The sequence below is a fragment of the Alternaria atra genome (genome assembly GCF_907166805.1).
Source record: "Alternaria atra isolate CS162 genome assembly, contig: 23, whole genome shotgun sequence".
NCBI classification, from domain to species: Eukaryota; Fungi; Ascomycota; class Dothideomycetes; order Pleosporales; family Pleosporaceae; genus Alternaria; species Alternaria atra.
In genome coordinates this window covers 2,242,440-2,264,979 of record NW_025091321.1, presented here as the reverse complement: position 1 = coordinate 2,264,979, position 22,540 = coordinate 2,242,440, and the positions used below count along the sequence as shown (strand labels likewise).

Sequence of the window (22,540 nt, the reverse complement as noted above, 5' to 3'; positions counted from 1 at the left end):
TGCTCTGATCATTGTGCATTCAGTATATGACGGCGCGCCTCTCTAGCGATAAAGTGGCTAGAGATGTAGCACAGGCTGGCACTCTTTTACTTCCGTCGTACTCCGAATATTAATACTGTGTGCACGTTAGCTCCTCACGAGTGGGGGGTTATGCTACTCTGCTTAAGTAGCTCTTCCTGGCGTCGAACCTCCTTACTACAAGCTCCTGTAGCAGTTGTATATTCTCATGACTCTCTGCGGACGCGTTGGGCGCTGGCACTTTCTAAGAGGACGCCTACGCAGCCAGAACAAGTCCTGACTGACTTTCCGCCAATCGATCCCGCTTCGCTTTTGCTATTCTACCGCTGCTAGCGACATACGACAATCGAGGAAATGAGAATATGACTCCAAAATGGCTGTCGTGTGTAGGAGGGCGCCGTAACTCTGCCGCAGCAAGCTTGCCCTTAGGCAGGTGCTGGAGGACCTAGTCATGCTCACTGTCACAAGTCGACAAGACTTGTCAGTAGTTACCCGTGCCCTCGGGAGAAACCGGTCGTTTAGATTGTCGCTATGTCGCTACGACCGCCGACTCATGCCATCTACGCATTGAGAAGTGTGCTTTGACGTTGCGATATCACGGATGCGCGCTGCCCATGACCTTCCCCTATTTTCTCGGTCATCTCGGTGCAACAAGGAGACTGGTATGTTGTTACCCTGCTTGCGGGGCCTCTAAAGTCGTAATGCATAGGACGAAAGCGTCCAAAGTAATTGACCAAACCGGAAATGTCTGTGATTGGTTAAACGTTGGGATTACAGGAATCACGGAGGTTGTCGTTTAGCATATAGTCGGTGCGAGAATGTCATAACTTGGAAGCCCCTGCGTTAGTAGGGCCAATGAGAAGCTAGCCTCTAGCACGGGCTCTAGCGTGCGCGTGCACCCCGAGGTTTCCGAATTCGAGTAACGCCCAGCGAAGCAGTGCGTCTTTGTTCCATCCAGAACAATTTCGGATCTTAATTTAAAACTGTGATAAATAGCTACGCGCAATCTGTTGTTTGCGTCTTATTAAACGTGTTGTTATTTATGATAATTCAGCTACCTGCGCCATTCACCGTGATAGAGTGATACAAACGCCTTTGCAGACTAACCCGAGACGTTCCTCAACTTCCCACACTCATCATACACACATCAACCAAACCTCAGATCCCAAACTCCCTTACCCCATTACCTAATCATCCCAGCATACTTTCAAAGCTACACATCATATTAGCATCTCTCCTTGAACATAGCACGTTGGAGAAGTTGATTTAGGCAAAACTTACCACAGGGGAACGGAAAATACATATCCTGATTCTCCGTCAAATAAGCATGATACGAGTACTTGTCCTCGCCGGGACCCATCTTCTTCTCAACCTTGTGGATCTTCCCTTGCGGACCAAGCGCCGGCCGCAAGTTCTTCAGCCTGGCCACTTCTCGCAGCATCGTCGTGAGCGTGATACGTGTCATGGGCAAACCAAGACACTGGTGCGGGCCGTATCCGAGATGAATGTAGGAATCCAGTGGGCGTGTGATGTCGACTTCGTCCGGGTTAGGGAAGATGGCTGGGTCGTGGGAGGCGGTGCGTAGGTTTACGAAGACGGCGTCGCCTGCTTTGAGGTCTGTCGTCTTTGCTCCCTCGGTGATCGTCGTTGGTTTGGCAACAGCACGAATGACGCCTGTTTCGCCGTTCAATCTTCCACCCTCCATGGTGTAGTGCATCAACTTCTCAAATGCCTCTTCGCTATCATCTTGTGCTAACTTTGAAATTTCAGCCCAATGCTTCTTGCCGTTGCCGAGGAGGTAGTATTCGATCGTCTGAGCAAAGAGCTGGCCTTGGTTCGACACCATTCCTCCCGCTGTACCCAGAATGTGGCCCCAAGTCAGAGTCTCGGGACTCATACCACTCTCCAACAACCGCTTGATCATGTGCACACCATACGACTTCAAAGTAGTTTCCTGAGGCCAGATTGTAGCCATGATGCTGGACAAGACCCCAGAGCTTGCAATAGCTTTGACGTTCTTCTCAACGATGTTACCGAGCAGTTGCGTCGCCTTTCTTGCCTTGACATGCAAGGGGAAAGAAGAAGCAGGATCCGCGTCGAAGAAGATGAGAGCAAAGACTGAAGACATGATAAGGTAGAGTTCAGCTTCCGTGAAGATACCATGAGGTTGCGCTGCTGTCTTCAGTGGCAGCATGAACAGCTCGGAGCAGAAGTGAACGTGTGCGAGGTTACCGATGGAGCGGATGATATCTACTTGGTTGAAGTCGGCGATCTTTGCGCTCTTCTCTCTCAGTAGCTCTCTAGTCTTCCGGGTGTAGTAGTTTCGTACTTCCTTGTCCCAGTCGGAGATGTAGAGTGCTTTGCTGACCATTTGCCTAGAAGCAGTGTTTTTGGGTCCGTCACCAGCGAGCATGAAGTCGGCAGATGCAGGACCCATGATATATTCCATGGCTTTACCCCAGACGACTTTGAACGTGGTTTGGTCCTTCATGATGTCGGTAGCGAGCTTGTATTCTTTGACGAAGTGCGGGTGTGATGTTGCCACTGGCTTGCTGAAGTCGTAGAGGTTGTCTTTCTTCAGATCTTTGAGGGCGGTCTGCATGGCGGAAGGTATGGTAAGCGGATAATGGGCGTAGACGCTGTTGTACTTGAAGTGTTGTGGGAAAGCGCGGAGGAAGAGCTTGTAGAAGACACATCCATTGTCAACGCCGGTATCGCTATCAGCAAGGCGGTATCCCCAGTTGGTCAACGTGCGTGGGTTGTAGTCGTGCGTGTAGAATCTATCGCCGCGGACCAGCGCGACGGCATCAGAAAGAACAGCGCGGGAGACAGTGTATGACGGGCAAAGACCGGAACCGGGAGCCATAGGCTTCTTTGCGTCCTCGACGACGATACCAGGGTAGATTTCAACCTTGTCCGGGTGGTCGTAGAGGTGTCTAAGTTGCTCCTGCACATACTTGTCGGACGTGATGTCTTCGAAGGTGTTGTGTGGCTCAAGCTTAAAGTACTTTCGAAATTCGTTGAGCGAGCCCAAGTTCCAAACACGTGCTTGTTCGATACCGAGGACTTCGATAGCACGGAAGACCGCAGGAACCCTATTCGGTCCGAAAGAGTTGGCACAGTCCTCAATGCTCGATGTCAAGATGTCAACCAGGTCTTGGTCAGGTAGTGTTCCGTTGTCACCTCGCTCCAGACCAGCAAACTTGCGCTTTGACGGATCAGGGTCAGTCTTCTTATAGACCTCGTTCATCTTGCTAAGGAACTCGTATTTGTGGACGGACTTGGGATCGCGACCCTCGCCGAAGAGACCATCCCACATCTCCTGCGTCCACTTCTCGTCACGATCGGACACTGTAGAGTGCCATCGGTACACCAGGTTGAACTCAGCAGAGACTTGGTTGCCAACACCCATCGGTAGATCTGCTACCTCGGCGCGGGGGTTTAGTTGCCAGTTACTATCAGTGCGGTTGAGATCCAGAATCGTGCGGACGTAGTCGATCAAGATGATGTTGACGTAAAGACCACAAGTGATGAGACGACCAGTCTGGAAAAGATCGTTGTCGTACTTCTTCCATGCTGCATCGTACTTTGCCTTTGTCTTCTTGTCAACTTCGACGTCACCAGTCGATTTTGGTACTTCATTCGAAGGCTTTGTGAAGCGCCCTTGTTCGTTGATAGCGGCCAGGTTCTCGACTGTGTAGTTGTGGAAACGGTTGAACATGATCAGCATAGCGCCGACACCGGGAGGGAAGAACAATAGCCTTGCTTCCGAGAAGCAGTCAGGCTTGATCTTTCCATCACGCCCAGTCCTCATCATATCTTGCTCAACCTGGTTGCTGCCATACAAAGGCGATAGATCGAGATACGAAGACGTCATTGAGATTGAGTAATCCTCGTGGCTCGTCCGGAAGCAGTCATGGATAATGATGGATGCCAGATAAAACAACATACTCGAGATTCTGTTGGGATGCAGTTCGGCGTGTTTTCTCGTCATGATGCTGTCGAATACGACACCGGGGTCTGGGCGTGCAGGAGTCTGCATCATAGACGGCTTGACTGTCCTAGCATACGGTGTTCCTGCCGCACCAACTTGCGGGCTGACGAGACTGTTGTTTGATCCATCCGCGGAACGGTACTGGTACTTTGACCCAAGGTATGACTGTGGCGGGTGCTGCAAGTCACCCCACAGCTGCTCCAGGAAACGGCCTGTCACTGCATCTCTTGTCTTAGACCCGTCAGGTAACGCAGCAGCGGTTCGGATAAGGCCCTCCATGAGGTAAGTCTTATCATCAGTATATCCGCCAAGCATCTTTTCCTTCTGAATGTCCATCAGACTCTGGATGTTCTCGATGCCAAGGTGAGACATGTCTCGAAGACCGCCTTCAATCTTCTTGTAAAGGCTAGCCTTCTCTTCTGGTGCAATTTTGGAACCATCACCAGTCTGGTCAGGGACTGAGGCCGTGGCAGCGCCAACTAAAGCTGCTGCTGCTCTGAAAGATCCACCAATGGTGTTTCTAAGTGTACTGAGCTCGGATGGATCAGCTGGTCTGGGAGGCTCAGCTCCTGTGCGGGTGTCGACATGGGCGTCCCATGCCGCTTTCGCCTCTGCAGCTGTGCCAGCCATGATGTTGGTAGTGCTTGACGTTAATGTTAGCAACTTTCTTATGCTCAGTTCTTTCTTGGATCCGGAAGAAGAAGGGAGCCCTATTGTTGGAGCACATCTCAGGATTCGTTTCCTCGAGGATATTTGAATGACTGGCGGACTAAACCGGAAACAATAGAAACACGGGAGTGATGTTGTGGAGTAGGTTTAGAGGAAGAGGAGTGATGCCACCAGACTTACATGCGATTGACTCTTCTCTAGGTGTCAGACTTCCTTCCAATACCGGTCCAGAACAACCGTACGTGGCTGCCGTTTCAGTAGCTCTGTAGTGTAGTCGAAGTGAAGGTATTATCCAGACTCGCCTACTTCAAGAAGCAGCAAGAACGATATACAGCAAACAGGAACGCGATGTCTAGCCTTGCAGGTATAAGTAGTGACGCCAGTAAGCCACACCAAAAAGGAACGAGGGGTATATCTGCTGCGAACGCCGAAAGAATACGGATCGTTCACACAAGGACGAGCGAGGCTTGAGACAATGCTTTGTCCCACAATCGATCAGCCCGAGTTCTCTTATACGTGTGTACGTGTTCTCATAGGACGCACTCGTGATTGCGGCTGAAGGATCGTGGATGCGATTTGCCTACAAGAACGATATTGGCGGTCAGCCCGTTCGTGATCAGCCTAGCCTTAGCACTACTTCGACCTGCCGAACTGGCTAATCGTGTGAAATTCAATTGGCCATTTCCCGTGATTGGTATGCGGGCCGCGGCTTGGATGGCGAGAGACCTTTCAGCTGTGTCGTTCCCGGTGAGAACTAGAGGTGGGCTGCTTGAGCGAGTGGGGCCTGCAAGCATCTCAGCCTCGGTCTTGCCTTTTTGCAGGCATCCTTCTCACAAGGCAGCAACCATCTCGTCCTCTCCGTCTGCAGTTTGCTTCAGCCTCACATCCTCATGCCCGTCGGTGAGACGGTCAGCTTCTTTTTTGCGAAATCAATGGGTGGGGAGACATCAGGACAGGTTGGGTCTGGGTATTGCCTTTCCCGCGCTTATGCAGGGTCGGCGTTCCCCGGGGCCATATGGGAGTGGCCGCCGCGAGCAGATCCATCCAACAAGCCTCCATCGACGAAAAAGCAAGCATTGGGTTAGGCAGGCGAATGGTGGTAGTACAGGGACACCAAAGCCAAGCACATGTTCAATGTTACAAGGCCTGTTAATGTGCTGTTATGGTACGACAAATGGTGTGAACGTCAAAGCCAACTGAGCACGCAGCCACAACCACACCAGTCACAACGGGGACCTTCAGCAAGCAAATGATGAACGTGTTGCTGGGACAAAAATGCCTATAGGCATCTGTGCACTAAAGGCGGGTACCTGCGGAGGTGTCACCGTTTTGAGCCCGGTGTGACAGCCTTCACATCGTAGTCCTCCAAGTGCGCCTCGCCACAGCCTTAGCTTAACCCAATGTTGCTCATCCATCGCTTCTAGTCTTTCATTGGCCCTCTTTGCGCATCGTCCTCTATGTGCAAAGCCTCCATGCCCCACTAACACCTTATAGATGCCTCTCCAGTAACCTCACGCCTTTCGCCTGATAACATCCTTCTACCAGATGCCTGGCAAGATGGCATACCGCTTGCGCTTGTATTTGTCACCAAACTCCTTGCGATACCTCTTCTCCTTCTTCCAGGCCCAAACACCCATCTGCCCAACAGCCACGATGATGAAGATGACGGTGCTCAAGCTCCAGTTGACCAGCGCCACGCCGATCCAGGCCATAGCTTCGAACATGTAGTTGGGACATGTGACTAGATCGAAGCCCAATCCCTTGGGGATACCGCGCTCGGTGCTGCCTGGACGGCGCAAGTTCTTGAGCGTCAGGTGTGTGCTATAATTACAGACCTCGCCAATTGCAAATAGGGCGACGCCGAGATATGTCAGGAGGGGGTTCGAAGGCCTAGCAGCCGGGCTGTTGGGACCGTAGCTCCAGTATGCCAGGTTCAACCCCGAGAGGAGCCAGTAGTAGCCGCTGTTCTTGTAGATGTTCATTATGGGCATGGTGGCTGACGAGAAGCGGTGGACAAAGAGGGTTTCGAACTCGCGCTTTGCGAAGTGGGCGACGCACATTAAGAAGGTGAGCTTCTGGAGCTGCGAGAGAGGGGCTGAGGTGCCGTAGATGAGGGAGCGGCCGAAGTAGATGAGCGGGTGGATGAGGAGGGGTCCGAGATATTCGACGATGAAGACGGTGCGCCATGAGATCTGAGGACCTGATACATTGTTAGCCGTCTGATCATGACACGGTGATATATAGGCTCACCTAGATCCTTGACGTCAAGAGCACTCTTGTTCCTCAAGCCTGTGTCGTGAACCGTCACATCCCGCACATTGTTAATTGGCGATCCATCGCTGCCCTTGGTGATCCTCAATCGGTGGATTGAGAACCTCGAGGCTTTCGCAATTTCTTCGAAGATCTGGGAGGCAGAAGCATCTGAGGGGACGGTGATGGTGTCGGGGAGGTTCTTGATCGGACGGCCTATGGAGGGGTTAACAACAGCAATCACAATGTCTTTGGTCCGACTAGAGGCTAATGAATGTGATAGGGAAGAAGCATACCACGAGGGCGCACGATGAGTGTGAGGGGCGACGCGGACATTGTTACGTGCTGCGACAATGCGTGTTGTGCGTCGACTTTTGGTAAGATGATATTCGGAGCGGCAGCCTCGGCATCCCGTAGAAGCTAGGCTCAAAGGGACCAGGTACCTCGTCGTTAGGGGAAGCCATCAAAGATTGAGCATACGAGCACAAGATCATGCATTTGCGTGTCAATTCTATATAAAAAGCAGACTAGATGCTTTCCAATCTATAGGAGATATCGGCAAACACGTCTCGAAATGGTTTCTCGTAACTTCATACAGTTCATCCTAACTGAACCACAACCTGCCATGCAGCTTCAGGCCCCATGCCTGCGACCATTTCGCCAATGACGCCTTTAATCGACTTCGGGTTTTTCAAATCACTGCTGTCCCAGGAGACCAGGTCCTATGAGTAGTCAGTACCGAGTCAACGCCTGATGTAAGCTGTTCGCTCACCTGAGCTTCTGCCATCCTTCCACCAACCCGAATGGGCATGGTAGCCAAGTCAAGTTGCTCTTCGATCTCTTCAGCGGTCATGAGCCCCGGCACCTTCAGGTCAAACAACGACATGCCCTTTTTTACGGCCTTGCCAGCTTCAGCAGCTGTTGGCCGAGGATAATCGGAGTAGTCGTCTTGTTCTTCTGTAGTGCTCTTCTCTTCGTCGCTCTTGTTGTCCTTCCTACGACGCTCCCTAGACATGGAAACATAAGGTTTTTTGTCCAGTAGAGCGCGCAGCTCACCCTCCAGCGGATGCCATTCGTATGTCTCGGGATCCAGAACATGTTGAGTCTTGTAGTCGCCCTTGTACTTCATCTTGACACACGAGTGGATGTAGTATCCCATATAGTAGTACTGGTAGCCACCCTCGAGCGCCAGCGCTGCTTCTCGTAGCGCACTCAACTTTCCGAACTGCCATTGCTCATAGTCCGAATGATAGAGCATGTAGACACCACTAACGCAGTGAGGTAACAGGTCAAGTATGCCCATCGCAATGAGCCGTCCATCTAGTCGGTAGCATTGGTGATAGGATCCCAAGAGCTGTTCCTTGCCATCAACGGTTCTAGACGTCTGCTTCAGCGGCGAATCACATAGGAAACGCTTGAAACCTGATTGAGATATCTCGTGAGGTTTCTCCTTGTGCACGTTTTGCTGATAGTTCTTGAACAGCTCATACTTCTCAAGCGTGAATGCTGCTGGCTCGAGTGTTACCTCAAAGCGATGTGCGGGTTCAGGTGGCTGCTTGACATTCTGTAACTCAGTCTTGTGAATCTCGCGAGTGAGATCGAAAGTGTTTTTTAATCGAGCTTTCTCTCTGACAGCGGTCAGCCTAGTAACAAGTATGCGGTGTTGTCACGCACTCTTTTGATATTGGATAGAGCCTAGAAGCCTCTTTCATATAAGACTCGCCTAGCACATGGTCATTCCAATGGTTGACCGCCTTCCTCTGATCCTTTGAAGGTTTGAAGGAGGCTACGGGTAGACTAGTCTCGGGTAAGTCTCTAGCAGCATGTTGCTGCAAAGCTACTTACCGAATCGTGTAATGCGGACAACAGTGCCGCAGCACGTCCGGCTTGTAGAAGATGGTACCAGATCTAGAAGCCAGTGTCAGCTGCTGTTATGGGCATAGTGCTGTAATGCAGGATGGTGCCATGCATGAGTGGGTCATCACCTTCTCCAACCGCGGTCCACAAGAATTTGGTAGACTTCAACGGTCAAGCTTTTCGACGAAAAGTAGTAGCTTGCTCCTAATCAGGCAAGGTCAGTCAATGCTCTCGGCTCTCAACCTCACTCCGATTTTCCCCGCTCTAGCTCACAAGACATGGCAGCAATCGAGATGAATATGCGCTGTGATGCAATCATCCCAAGATCCGAGATCTAAATCATACAAAGTCTGCCGACGTGTGGACGATGCTTGGCGGCAAAGCATCGCTTGGGGCATGGGTGATAGCGGGCAAAATTCCATGCGACGCGGGGCGCAGCACGTGAGGGCAGGTAACCTTAACGGAACATCAAGTGCAGGCGGGAAAAGCGCCGGCTGCAACATTGACGCCCATTGTTCGTGTGAGATGGCTTGACCGCTCTGACAGCGGTATGCAGGCATGGCGATCCGACCATAACCGAATAGGGATGACTATGAAAATCCACGTACGAGAATTCGAGGTTCTACTGCCATTCGACGCGTCTTTGCAGTATCCGCACGACTCACTACTGTAGCCTAAAAATGACAGTTAGCAACTCGTTGATGGCCAGGGTCTTGAGATGCCATGCCCGCACTGCTGGGAATGCTGGAAATGTCAAAGACAGGTTGATGTCCAGCCAGACAGGCACGAGCCGGAACCCAGGGAAATGGTTGGAGCAGAACATACCGAAAGGCGTCACACTGGACTGCATGAGGGCAGCATAAGCGTGGGAGCTGGTGGGGGTAGTGGTCCGAGGCGGATTCGAACGTTGTCGCGGCGGCGAGCGATGACAGCCGGTAGGAGAATGAATAATAGCTCCTTGTCCACGCCCACTTGCTCAAGATCAGGGCTCTTCGGACTGACGGGGTCGGTCGAGGCGGTCAGGGTGTGGATGGCGTTGATGTTCTGGCGGAGAAACACGATCGGTCGCGGGGTCAACACACACAATAGCACTGTGACGGTGTTGTATTACAGCGTGCAGGGCGCGCACCAGGAACTCTGATCAGCGTCTACACGGGGGCAATTGCTCGTTTTCTAGTGGGTAATTCGCCGTTTAAATGCCCGTACGTCATCCAGAGGGCAGGCAAGTCAGAGAAGCTGCAGGCGGCGCGCTGGTCTCGCGTGCCCCGCCGGCTCCCTATGCAGCGCACTGTAGCTGCGAGCTGGGACCGTAGACGGCCTGTCTTTGGCGCCGATAGGTAGAATCAATGCCTTGTCTGGCTGCCTGCCGTCGACTTTAATTGCAGTTTTGTGCAGATATGTGCAGATGCTGGCAGGCACCCCGGACAAAGCTCCTCTTGCAGGCGGGCCTTGGCGACAGGCGTGACGCTCCGCGAGCCCTTAGTTTCCACGTAAAAAGTCCCTGACCCGAACCACCTACTAAAACATCCATCCACCATGCCGAACTTCTTTGCTGCTCGCAGGCTCCTTCAACATCCTCAGCCCCGTCATCCGCGGGACTGAGCCTTGCTCAGCCCTTTTGCCTACCACACAACTCCCCTTCACATCTGATCACCACCACTCCCCCGTGAAGCCACACATACACACACACACACACACACACCCACACACACACGTTCGCTGTTTGCTCGGCTTCATTTCGCCGCCTGGCTCGCCCCTGCTCTTCCGACCAAGCCCCTTGCTGAGTCTTGCTGCCGTCGCGTCGAGCGAGTCGCATACAAGCGGTGCCACCCAAATTCTCCTAGAGATACATCAGCGCCGACATGGCCGCTACCCAGCAGTTGTCGATGCAGTCGCGTACTGGTCGCGTGAATCAACGTAAGTGTGCCCACGAGACCCCACACCACCGACCAAAAACATGAATCCGTGCCCCGAATTCCTCCATACTCACCGCTTTTAACTTTCGGCTGATTGGCGGCAGGCTATGGATCCCAAGGCGAGCGGCTAGTCGCCGGTGTTGTCCCGCTTTCTGCCGACAAGTACTACGTGCTCCTCATCCAGTCCACCAAGCGAAACGGATGGGTGCTCCCAAAAGGCGGCTGGGAGACGGACGAAGCGACTGCCCAAGATGCCGCCAAACGCGAAGCCTGGGAAGAGGCTGGCATAATATGCAAGATCAACTACGACCTCGGCCTCATCCCCGAGAAGCGAAGACCCGACCAGCTCACCTCCCAGGCCCCAAAGGCCTCGTACCATTTCTTCGAAGCGACCGTCGAGAAGCAGGAAGCTCAGTGGCCTGAGCAACACAAGCGGAATCGGAATTGGTTCAGCTATACCCAGGCGCGACAAGCCTTGGCGGAACGGCCCGAGTTGCTCGATGCGCTGGACCGGTGTACCATGCATCGATCATAGATGGTATACGGGTGCTTGCAGGTGCGCAAAGTCGCACACTGGCACCAAGAGGAATCAGAGACGCATGTCCTGAACCTCTCGCAGATGTTCGCATCCTTTCTTCTTCTCCTAATACTGCATCAATACGGCATCTCAAAAGCGTCGGGGGAAACTATAGACATCTGGCATTGTATTGTCTATTATACATTTGGCGTTGTGGTCGCTTTTTGAAGGGCAGAATGATGCATTCCGGCTCTTGGACACAAGAGCGCTGAACCAGTTTGGCTTGCAACAATGCAATTTGGCTTCGCCAAGCGACATTCTCCCCTCTATTAGTGCAATCGTCTTTTGCGGTCTCGCTCCAAAAGCAATGTTATATCGACTAACAATCGCCCACGTGTCGAGAATCGATTTGTTTTCTACTATCCACACAGCTTCTTCGCCTATAGGACACATTTTCAGATCGGAAGCAACTATGCAACGCGACATTTGGAGAGTGTTCTTACGCGACTGCAACGCTTGGGCAGACACTAATCTCCGCTGTCGGCATGCTTGCGTTGCGGACAAGGCGTACAGACACTTACACCGTTGCACAGAAAATTGCTCATACAATCATGACCATCTTGGTTGTTCATTAATACTATAGGCGGCATACGTTGCACTATCCAAGACCCCTTTTGACCCAAGGTCTAACATTTTTGATCGAGCATTGCACGTCATGCGATTCGTATCTCATAACCCCCCCACCTCAAAACGCCGTCCTCCCCGTCTTAACAGTCTTCAGCACCCCCTCATCCGCCAGCCTCTCAATCATGTTATAAAGCACAAAATCGCACCCTCTCTTCACCACAAGGTTGATCGTCACAGGCACCATCTCCTCATGAAACGTAACATTACTCTGATACGCTACCTGCCCAATCGGCACCGTAAAATCCGCACACCCAAATATCGGACAGATACCCGCACCAGTTATCTTGGCCGTCGGTGGCGTGACGGCTAGGTACGAAGCATCGGGCGAGTCATTGAGTTCCTTTTCGCGAAAAGAGGGCAAACCGCCTGTGCCAATGTCGTAGAGCATGACGGATTCGGAACAGGATTCTGGAGTAGAGTATTGGAGTTCGCGTTCATACCATTCTACAGCTGTGTTCTTGGTTACGAGGGCTGCATCGTAGGTGGTTTGGTTTGTACGCGATTCGTTGAAGTTGATCCAGCCAGGTCTCCGTGCGGGATCGATTGGAGGGAAGCGGCCGTCGAAGAGGGCGGCCCAGGCGGTTATCAAGGGTTTTCCGACGACTTGCCATGCGGACCATGTGTTTATTACGCCGGTTGCTGCGTTCATGGTGGTGAAGTTGCTGGCGATGGGGTCGGAGAAGTTCTGCACGGTGGCAGTGAAGTTGAACTCTTTGACGGTCATGTTGAAGATTCGGGACATGTTTGCGATGAAGTCTTGAAGAATGGGCTCGGCGGCGGAATTGTTGAGGGGGAGGTAATCGGTAGGGTAGAGGATGGTTTTGGGGAATGCGTTGGTGTCTGGGACCGAGAGTGGGGAGAGACCGGTGATGGATTCGTCTTGGAAGAGGGAGGGTGAGTACCAGGATTTGGCGAATTTGATCCATTTGTAGGGGTCTCGAGAGAAGACTCCTGCGGTGTCGGTGGCTGCTCCTAATGGGATGACCCGTTCGAGGGATATCATGCCCTGGCTGGGACGTTGACCATATACACCAGCGACTGCAGCTGGTCGTCTCATAGAAGAACCAGTGTCACTTCCAATAGCATAATCCAGCCAATCGTACGCAGCAATGGAGCAACCACCGCCGGAAGAAGAAGCTGAGCATGTGAGCCATCCGTCTCCCCTGGGATTGAATGGGTAATGTTCGTCTTGCCACTCCCAAGGGTTAGCACCGGAAGCGAACTGAGCAAGCTTCTGCTTTCCGACTATGACACCTCCAAGGTTGATAATCTGCTGTACAGAAGGCGCTGTACCGTTCGAAACAGGCGTGATGCGAGCCCATGCTTGACTGCCACCGGAGGTTTGTAGGCCTTTGACATCGTACAAGTCTTTGATCCCGACGCGCTCTCCTGCGAGAGGTCTGTCGTCGTCCCAGTAGTAGATGCGAGATGGAACGCTACGAGATTAGTTAGACTAGATCCCCATGCGTGAGGCTGGCTACTTACGGAACCATGGGGTCCCAAAATTTGGGTAGGAAAACACCAAGCGGATTGTGATTGTCCTGTCCGTCGTTCGAATCGTAGGCACCGAAGAGGAACGTTCGGTAGGTATCCGGGTAGAGCCGATATACAGTCGCAAAGCTTACTGAACCTTCTTCAACGGACGCGAGGTATGGGCCGGCTGGAAGCTCGACAGCCGATTCAAGGACCATCTTGTTAATTGAAACGTCCGCAGTCACAGAAGCATCCACAAAAAGCATGCTCGTGTTGAAAGAGGTAAGGTAGTCGACGGCGGAAGCATCCAGAGTTGACTTGACGCTCGATGACAGATATAGCCCGTCCAAGAAGTCATGGTTGAAGACATCGTCGCCCTCGAGGTATGAGGATATGACGTTGGTCAGGAAATCCTTTGTGATAGCGGTTTCGTTGGTCTTGATAACCGTGATGGGGATCGTTGTAGAGGAGTCAACTGGGGTCGTGCAACCAGCACTCGCCTTTGGATGTTTGGTATTTGCTAGGTAAGAAACATTTCCAAGCTCGAAAATAGTATCACTGTAGGGGTTTTCCAGAACGAAGCTATAAGGATTCCTCTTGATAACGGGAGCGGCCGAGACGGAGATAGACGCAAGAGACGCGGTCAGCAGTCCGGAGAGGATGATACGTCCCGCCATGGTGAGCGTATCGTGAACGGCACACCTGCGAACTCTACAATCGCCGTCGTGACTTTTATATACAACTCGGCGGTACTGTGGGTCAGAACCTAAGGATAACCCAGATAACCGGACATATACAGATGCCTCTTTGGTTCATGGTAAGCAGTACCACGCTGTTGCCGAAGCTACTAGTGACTTGGCGAATGCGGGCTGCATCCCCACCATCGATGCCTAACCGGATGTAAATCGCCGACATGTTGCTTATCGCATATCGGATGGTATCCATAGTCATCAGGCTGGCTTTCGTTATCAATCCCTCCGATATGTAGATGGTTGTTGAGTACGATGTCGGCTGGGATGCGCCGATTGCTTGCAAGGTCCCATGGCACCTCGGGAATAATGCAGGTAACCCCACGTGCAGTCCTCAAGAAGTCAATGGAATCGTCGTATGTAACTTTGCATCAGCCACCCGAAGATGAAATGCGCAGCTGGAGGCGATTATCACAAGTGTGGTTGTGTAAGTCCAAAGTTGAGCTTGTGACGTTCCCTGAGAATTGAACGTGACTGCTCCACAATGACTTCATTGAAAAGCTGTGCCTGATCGATCAACAATATTGCCGTACGGACACGAACAACAGCACATGCAAACTTCGACATGACGAGCGAGCATCAACCCCCTAAATCTGTCTGGAAAAAGTGCGAATCGGCTCCAGTTGTTATCATCTCGGACCCGCTCACGGTCCTACCTCCGGAAATCGTGCTCCGCATCCTCGACTTCACACCCGTCTCAGCATTAGCATCGCTTACCGCCGTATCACCGGCCTGGCACCAGTTTATCGACAAGACACATCAAGAAGCTATTTACTCTTCTCCAACTAAGACTTCTCAACCGCATAAGACCTATGAGCCACCTGGCCGCGCGCGCGACTTCTCGTTCGTTGAAGACTACACCAGCTTCTCCAAGTTCTTCGACAACCTCACATCATGGAAAGATCTCTGCAGACGGCAAACGCTGCTTGCGCGCAACTGGGCTTTGTCGCAACCTATCACACGCGAGTCTATTCTGCAGGTTAACAATCATGCGATATGGCGGTTCAAAGCAGATTTCAAGCGCCGCCTTTTTATCTCGACCTCTCATGCCGGCGGACTGAATGTGACTGATATGGATACCGGTCGCATTTTGTGGCAGCTGCCTTCAATTCTAGACTCGGATACTGCAGATTCTGTTAGACCGTATGCACATCTTGAATACCAAGATGGGATGGCGGTGTTTGATCGCGAAGGGGATGCGGTGGAAGTTTGGCAGACAGATCAAGAAGGTACGGCAAGAGGGGAGTTTCGACGCGTCGTTGTTCTAGATCACGATTGCCAAACAAGAGGGTTCCAGCTCTCCTACTGGACATTAGTTGTGGTCTCAGTAGAGGGCCAGGGCTTCGTTTACGACATGAAGCAGAGCCCACCAAAGCTGACTACACACTTGGAAATCGAGCAAGACGCTGTGGGTCATCTGGATCAGAACGAGGATGTGGTGGTGTACTCCATGGGAACATGTGGTTATCATGTGTATGACAAGAAGTCTGGACAGGCTTTGGGTACGCTACAACCATCGCAATGCACGGAAAAATTCCATGTTGAACCCCTACCACCTACCGACGCACCTACTTCCAACGCGGCATTGGCTGCTTTGCGTTATGGCCGACCAACAAAACGCATCTTTCCGCCTTCATCACCGCGTAAAAGCCGCCTGACGCCTATTCGTCTCGGCAAAGGTCCTCTTCCCAAAACCCCCGACGATGCAAACAATGCGGACAACGATGAAGATGAATGGGGCGCCGGTATGCTAGACCGCGACAGCAACCTCTTTGTAGGCTTCTCGCGTCTCGGCCGCGTTTTCGTGTGCTCAAACCTCCGTAAAGCACTGGAAGACGGGTCCAAGAACTTAGCAAGTCTTAGTCAAATCCTGGAGTGCGAGTCTGATGGTTCGAGTTTCGACCTGGGTGGTTGGCTATCTGTTCGAAATCATCGAATCATGTTTGAGATCCAGAACAGGGTGTATGTCGTTGCGCTCGACAGTAAAAACCTTATCAGCATCGAAGAACAAGATGCTGGGTTGGTATCCTCATACGCATTCCTCACGAGTTCGGCGCCGCAGCTCGCGGTACCTGTCAGTTTTATGGCACTTTTCGACGACGCTATTATGACGACTTATGCTGTAAGTTCGCGTTTCCAGAGAGATAAACGAACAACAGCTAAAAAACAACAGACGCTCGGTCAACGGCAAGAAGAAGGAGCGGATGGACGCATCCGTATCTTTCCAACAAAAGCAATTCGCATCATCAGCCTCGCGCCTAGCCTCGAAGTTGGAGATGATGCAACTAGGGAGGTGGAGAACCCAGCACTTGCAGACTTATCACAGCATATGGATAGACCTCAAGATGAGTTACTGCGACTACTGTTGATGTTCGACGATGATCCGAGCGACGAGGACGACATCACCGGTCTAGAGGATGAATGGGTTGATGAGGATTAGTTGCACGCCAGATTTTCGCCCCTCATCAGTTACTAACCCAATTGATACGGAAAGAAGGGGCGACAGATGTACGAAAGAAATCTCATCAAAATGATCCGGTCCCTTTGCGATAGAGTCATGGCCTTCGATGCTATTCTGAACAGAAACGCCGTTTGCTTAAACAGGTATAGCCACGGTGCTATTGATCGATCTTGTCGGACGAGAATTTGGGCGCTCAACTCTTCCACATCCGAGATGACAGGGACGCGCGGGCATGAGGACGACTATTCGTAGTGGTGCTTTGAGTAGAATGACAATGGAATAATGCGGACAGGCGGGTAGAAGTGTTGTTCAGCCCTGTGAACGGACGAGTCAGTCATACTTGGGAACTGCGTCATTTTGCTTCGGTCATAGACTGCCAACTGCAACACACCTACACATAGCCACACGGGCCGCACTGGCTTCAAATGTAATGAATAGAGGTCCCAGCCGTGTTCGACCATGCTTAAATGGGAAGGCGTTCCGCAATTCTTACTGTTCTCAGCAGGCGACAGCAGCGCTCGGCCTCTTCGGCATTTCGGAGTGATTATACCAAAGTTCGAGCTTGGGTGATGGATTTAAGTCGGCCAGTGGAACAACCGGGCAGCGGAAAACAAGGGTCCAAGCGCTCGGAAAGAAACATGGGCAGTCGGAAGGTAAGTGGTAAGGTGGGGGCAGTGCACATCGCGACAATGCTTCGTCACGAACAATGCTGTGCGGAACCATGATCCCTTTGAGACTACATGGCGAGCGTATTGTCGTGTTCATCAAATTAGTGCAAATCGAGGCAGCAATACAGGAGCCTCTCCGGGCCAGCCGGGAGGATCATGGAAACAACAACTGGTGCGACCGTTCAGAGTGCGTCTAATCACCTTTTGGCACCCCAGCAGCCTTGCGCCCGGTTCACTGCACCATCCCCACTTGTCTTTTGTGTGAACGTTCATGTTGTAGCCAAGGCGTCGCGACACTTCTCTCAAACTTGAGCCCAAGCTGACGACGATGTTTCTTGTACATAATCCCTTTCACCCGCCCGATGTTGATTCCTGCTTCAGCTTTGCGCATCCACCATGCCTCGTTCTCTTGCTTTTACGATGACCTATGCGTACCTGCTTGCCGCTCCGTATAGATGCTATGCCGCTGCCATACAGAGGAAATCCCACCCAATACTGAGCATGCAACAACAGAACACTGCCTGGTCAGTTATCCAATCAGAAGGCATGTCGCTGGAAGCAATCGTGGGATTAGTCGCCGTGGCCGTAGCCGTACCGTGCACGGTCACCTTTTGCCTCGGGTCGAGTTTTGACGCACCCCACCACAACCACCACCTAACAAAACGCGTTATAACTCTACGACTAACGTACTCCACAAGCGAGTAACGCACCTAAGCGAGTGACGCACTTTTGCCAAGACCCCACCAAAACCACGACTACATACAATTGTACAGCACTATTAACAACAGTAATTAGAGATTGTAATAGACTGTTCTACTTAGAATCTACTTCTGCATCCAACTTACATGTGCGCGAGTTGTGACCTGCCTCGCTGCAGCGTCTACAGCGTCTTCAAGACGATTCGCCTACTTTAACGCGCGCCTTCTTCTTTGCCTTCTTCTTTGCCTTCTTCCTATTGCTGCGCGCCCTAAACTCCTTTAGAGTTGTTAGTTAAAGACCTTCCTCTACTACCAGGGTCCCCTCATTCTGTACCCGTTTTCTTTTATACAATTTACGTCGCGTAGCAGCCTTATTGGCTGCTTTAAGCTTAGTAATACGCTTTTGTAATAACACTAAAGCTGTAAGGGGCTACGCTCAGGGAGCTATCGCACAGGTATACTGGAGTTGTATTCGATAGAGAAGAGAACTACGGGTAGCTAGGGTTCTGAAGATCGTTCAGGGGGCGGCGGCTCGGGATAACCTTCTGCCGGGCTCGCTTGCACAGAATCCGGGTGCTCAGGGGGGGCACCCGGAATCTGTGGACAGTGCGCCTCGCGCACGTGACCGAGATATCATCGAGGACTCACCAACTGGGCTCCAGCCCATCACAAAAGCATGCGCTATCATCTCTACGCCTTTAGAGAGGCTTTTTACTGCCTTAACTATTAAATTAGGCGAGCTTGTAAGGGGCTACGCCTAAGTACCGCAAGAGGCTACGCTAAGAACTTCCCCTACTTGTCTATCTTAGTAATACCGTACAGAGGATAAATACCGTACGAGGAGGATACTACTCTTCTTTTCTTTATCCTTCTTCTTCTGTACACAGGAGCAAATGCATACTCGTTAGTAGGCCTCTTTCCGCCCATAACACATTGAATTGAGAGCTTTCCTCAGAGGCATGCTTTTTTAGGCATTCCTCTTCGGCCCTTATACTTGACTCGTATTGGTATGCTCGCGTGCGGCGCACTGTTTAGAGCGTATCAGCTAGAGGTTTCTTCCGACATAAGGTTTAATGCATGTAGATAGGTAGGTGCCCCCCTCATGTTGAGGGAAAGCCGTCTGTAAGAGGCTGAAGCCTTGGTTAGTAGTACTTGGCCTGTGGCCTTCGTTATAGCTGGTTAGGATAGGCTGCAACCCTCGGAGCGTTGTCGGGGCTTCATCGGCGCTCCACGGACCCTTAGAAGTTTCTCGAACCTAGCACTACGTGATACATAGACTCAGCGCAAGCGTAGTGTAGCTTCTCTATCGAATTCATTACTGTTATACCTTGCACTTATGGTCAACCCATCGCACCCTTACACCGTCCTTCTTGTAGTCCTAATGGTTGAGCATCGGATAGGAACGCACCAGGGAACCTTGTGCACCGGCACAATAGGTCCTTAAAACCTCTTTTCTAGTCGCTTCTTCTGCTCTCAGCTTATCTATATGCCGAGGCATAATAGCTTAGCTTGGAGCCGTGCAACCTAGCGAGCACATCGATTGTGGCTTATCCCTAATCAAACGCTGCAAAAGCTCAATATGAAGGCCCTTATTGCCTTTTTTTTGCTTTTCTGGCTAAAGTATATACAAACCATCTAGGAGGGTTTCGTGATCCTAGATACGCACAGAGAGCCTACTATCGTCTGAACATTGGTGGCTGATCATTCGGCAATCCCAGAGCTTACCAGACCTCTCTGCATAGGCACCAAAGCGTCTAACCTTCTTCCTCTTATGACCCATTTAATCAACATGTTTCCAAGCGCTTCGCCACTAACTGGCTTCGTCAGGTAATCCTTTTAGCGTCAGTGATGCGGCCATGTCTAGTCAAGAATCACTCACACTCATCCCAACCTGTAGGCATCTCTCTTTGTCGCCCGGAACAGATGAGGCTGTCATCGCAATTATGGGCACGTTTCGAACATCGTGCATATCTTTGAAGGGCGCTTCCGTCCTGATTGCGATAGTTGTACTATAGCCGTCCCGAACTGGCATCTAGAGTTCCGGTATTAGCAAGTTCCTTACATGGAGATGATGCAATTGACTACCTGAACATCCATCAGTATGATCCCCGGTCGAGGGTGGGTGGGCGACCATTCTTTGAGTAGGTAAGCTAAGGCTTCTTGTCCATTCGAGACTGCGGTGCAAGAGAAGCGTAACTTTGTAATCCTGTTCAGCGCAATTCGTTGATTGATGATACTGCATAAGTGTTATTAAAGAGTTCCCAAAGAGTTTCAATGAGCAAAATAGAGCCTGCCGTATAAGGGGAGCTTACTTGTCTTCGACAACCAGGATATGAATTCCCCCCCTCTTTTCCTTGGATAGATTTGGCAAATGAGCAGACAAATCATCGTGACCAGAAGAAGTTATTGACAGATCCTCCCAGCCATGGAGTTTCTGGACAGTATGATTGAACAAGTCGGAAGCCAGAGTGGGGTTGTTGTAATATTCAAGGCTTCTGCGTGCTACCGACACATCTGATCGCAGAGGATATGACGCTGAAGCAAGCTTTGCCAATGGCGATTCATCTTTACCATTTGAGCACTTGCCGAAGGGAATCCAGAAATCGACAAGGGTCCCGTAGCCAAGCTCTGATCTCAAAGTGATCTGCCCGCGCATAAGCTCAACAAGCTACACATAAATGTTAGCGAACATCGATCGTGTCATCCGAAGTGGTTGCATAGCGATGGAAGCAATAGAAATAGAAACATTAAGCATCAAACATGCTGGAGCGCACTTTCCGTCGCACAGCCGTCCTTGTTCATCACACCTGTGCGAAGGCAGTGGAATAAGCTCGAACATATTGGTGTGGTGAACGGTGGCTGAGCCAGAATGATTGATGGCAAAGAGAATCATCTAGTAGATAGGATTCACTTACAGTCTTAGTGATCGGCAATCCAAGGCCTATCCCCCCAAACGGACGAGTTGTAGATGAGTCAACCTGACAAAACGGCTGAAAAATTCGCTCTTGTATCTCCGTTCCGATCCCGATCCCAGTATCTTCCACAACGAATCGAACAGAGATCCTCTCCTCGTTCTCATTCGCCACCGACGCATAAAGCCTAATAGTGCCTTCGGAGGTAAACTTGACACTGTTATCGATAACATTGATCAGAACTTGCCGAAGTCTGTCAGGGGTTCCGATAACACTGAAGTCCCGTTCCAGTTCTGGCTGAATGAGGCTTTCGTATGCGACATTCTTCTTTTGTGCTGCACGGGACATTCTCTGGTTGACATCCTCCAGCAGGCCAAGAAGACTGAAACTCACTGAATCCACCCCAAATCTCCCAGAACCCAGTGTTGTGAAATCCAGAATGTCGTTGATCACCGTCAACAGCTCGCTCGCTGATTGCTGGATGTTCTCTACACACTCTTTTTGTTCAGCGTCTAGGTTCGTTTCCATTAGAAGCTCAACCATACCAATCATTCCAGCGACAGGCGTCCGAAGTTCGTGCGACATGTTGGCGAAGAATTTGGAGTTCATCCTGGATGCTTCATTCCCAGCAGCGCTTTTCGGAAGTCGCACACTCCCCTGCTTTTCTCTATCTTGCTCCCTCAGACTATTCTTATTGTTGACAAGTTCGCTCTCATTCTCATCAACTAACATTCTAAGAATGCCATCCGTATATGAATGAGCCTCAAGTCCTCTTACTCGAGACGCGGACCACAGAGGAGCAGGTTGGGTTCGATAACATCGATCTTCCTGCACGTGATATTCAGCCATTCTCTCTTGCGCATCGTCCTCGATAGGATCTTGTATCGATCGCCTCGGTCGTTTTGTCTCTGGATATTTGTTGCCATCACTCTCAGCAGTGAAAGTCTTGTCCAAGGCAGTACTTGATCCGACACGGTAGGGTTGGTACATGGAGAAAGCAGGGCTCATTTTCGTACTTTACCTAGATTGAAAGGCGGCAATTCGGAAAGACAATTTCGAAGAAGTAACCCTTGAGAAGGTTAGCCCCAATGAACTTGGAGGTGTTCTCCAAATAAGATGAGCCGAAAAATAGTCTCGAGGTCTCTGTAGGCACAAAACGAAGTTCAACAGCGCTCATGGGACAGATAGATGCATGCGAGCTCGTGCATGAGGGAACAATCTAGAACCTGTCGCGCGAAAACTTGGCATAAGCGGCTAGGCGCTAGTTGAGTTACACTCCGCTTGGCCGCAAATTCCTCCACCGTCCGGCTATTACAGAGACGGAGAGATCGAGACTCGGTCCGTGCGTCAAATCATTGCATACGCCTTGTACTCGTCTTTGAAGCGGAGGCAGGAAGAACAAAAGCGCCCATCCACAATCGAACTTGGAAATTCAAGCCATGCTGCACGCCATGAATCTTGAGCGCATCATACGCTTTTCGTTATACGTTATAGATATGACTGGGAGCGAAACAACAAGCTTTTATTACATCGTTGGTCTGTTGTGGACACGCACTCATATTTTAGTAATCTTCTAACGCTAGCCCAAGTGTCAGTGACAACGATGAAAATCAGTGACCGATTATTTTCATCCCTGAAACGACTCAAACTCGTGTACTATCGATGATAGCC

At 51.1% G+C, this 22,540-nt stretch overlaps 6 protein-coding genes across 6 annotated transcripts; 2 read left to right on the top strand and 4 right to left on the bottom strand.

Annotated features, from left to right (window-relative positions):
* Window positions 1–1,205: 1,205 nt before the first annotated feature.
* ALTATR162_LOCUS4354 (uncharacterized protein) lies at window positions 1,206–4,642 on the bottom strand (the record flags this gene model as incomplete). Its single annotated transcript, XM_043311965.1, has 2 exons — window positions 1,206–1,231; window positions 1,300–4,642. The coding sequence occupies 2 exons, from the start codon at window positions 4,640–4,642 to the stop codon at window positions 1,206–1,208; spliced, it is 3,369 nt and encodes a 1,122-aa protein (XP_043167900.1).
* A 1,577-nt stretch (window positions 4,643–6,219) lies between these two features.
* ALTATR162_LOCUS4353 (uncharacterized protein) lies at window positions 6,220–9,638 on the bottom strand (the record flags this gene model as incomplete). The annotated part of the gene is made up of 7 exons (XM_043311964.1): window positions 6,220–6,881; window positions 6,932–7,191; window positions 7,541–7,653; window positions 7,704–8,559; window positions 8,606–8,728; window positions 8,777–8,839; window positions 9,484–9,638. 7 exons carry the CDS (start codon window positions 9,636–9,638, stop codon window positions 6,220–6,222), a joined length of 2,232 nt encoding a protein of 743 aa, XP_043167899.1.
* A 1,012-nt stretch (window positions 9,639–10,650) lies between these two features.
* ALTATR162_LOCUS4352 (uncharacterized protein) lies at window positions 10,651–11,239 on the top strand (the record flags this gene model as incomplete). Its single annotated transcript, XM_043311963.1, has 2 exons — window positions 10,651–10,705; window positions 10,809–11,239. 2 exons carry the CDS (start codon window positions 10,651–10,653, stop codon window positions 11,237–11,239), a joined length of 486 nt encoding a protein of 161 aa, XP_043167898.1.
* Window positions 11,240–11,966: 727 nt separating this feature from the next.
* Window positions 11,967–14,058, bottom strand: ALTATR162_LOCUS4351 (uncharacterized protein; the record flags this gene model as incomplete). The annotated part of the gene is made up of 2 exons (XM_043311962.1): window positions 11,967–13,344; window positions 13,394–14,058. The coding sequence occupies 2 exons, from the start codon at window positions 14,056–14,058 to the stop codon at window positions 11,967–11,969; spliced, it is 2,043 nt and encodes a 680-aa protein (XP_043167897.1).
* Window positions 14,059–14,695: 637 nt separating this feature from the next.
* ALTATR162_LOCUS4350 (uncharacterized protein) lies at window positions 14,696–16,570 on the top strand (the record flags this gene model as incomplete). Its single annotated transcript, XM_043311961.1, has 2 exons — window positions 14,696–16,252; window positions 16,304–16,570. The coding sequence occupies 2 exons, from the start codon at window positions 14,696–14,698 to the stop codon at window positions 16,568–16,570; spliced, it is 1,824 nt and encodes a 607-aa protein (XP_043167896.1).
* A 3,695-nt stretch (window positions 16,571–20,265) lies between these two features.
* On the bottom strand, window positions 20,266–21,877 carry ALTATR162_LOCUS4349 (uncharacterized protein; the record flags this gene model as incomplete). Its single annotated transcript, XM_043311960.1, has 2 exons — window positions 20,266–20,625; window positions 20,873–21,877. 2 exons carry the CDS (start codon window positions 21,875–21,877, stop codon window positions 20,266–20,268), a joined length of 1,365 nt encoding a protein of 454 aa, XP_043167895.1.
* Window positions 21,878–22,540: the final 663 nt, after the last annotated feature.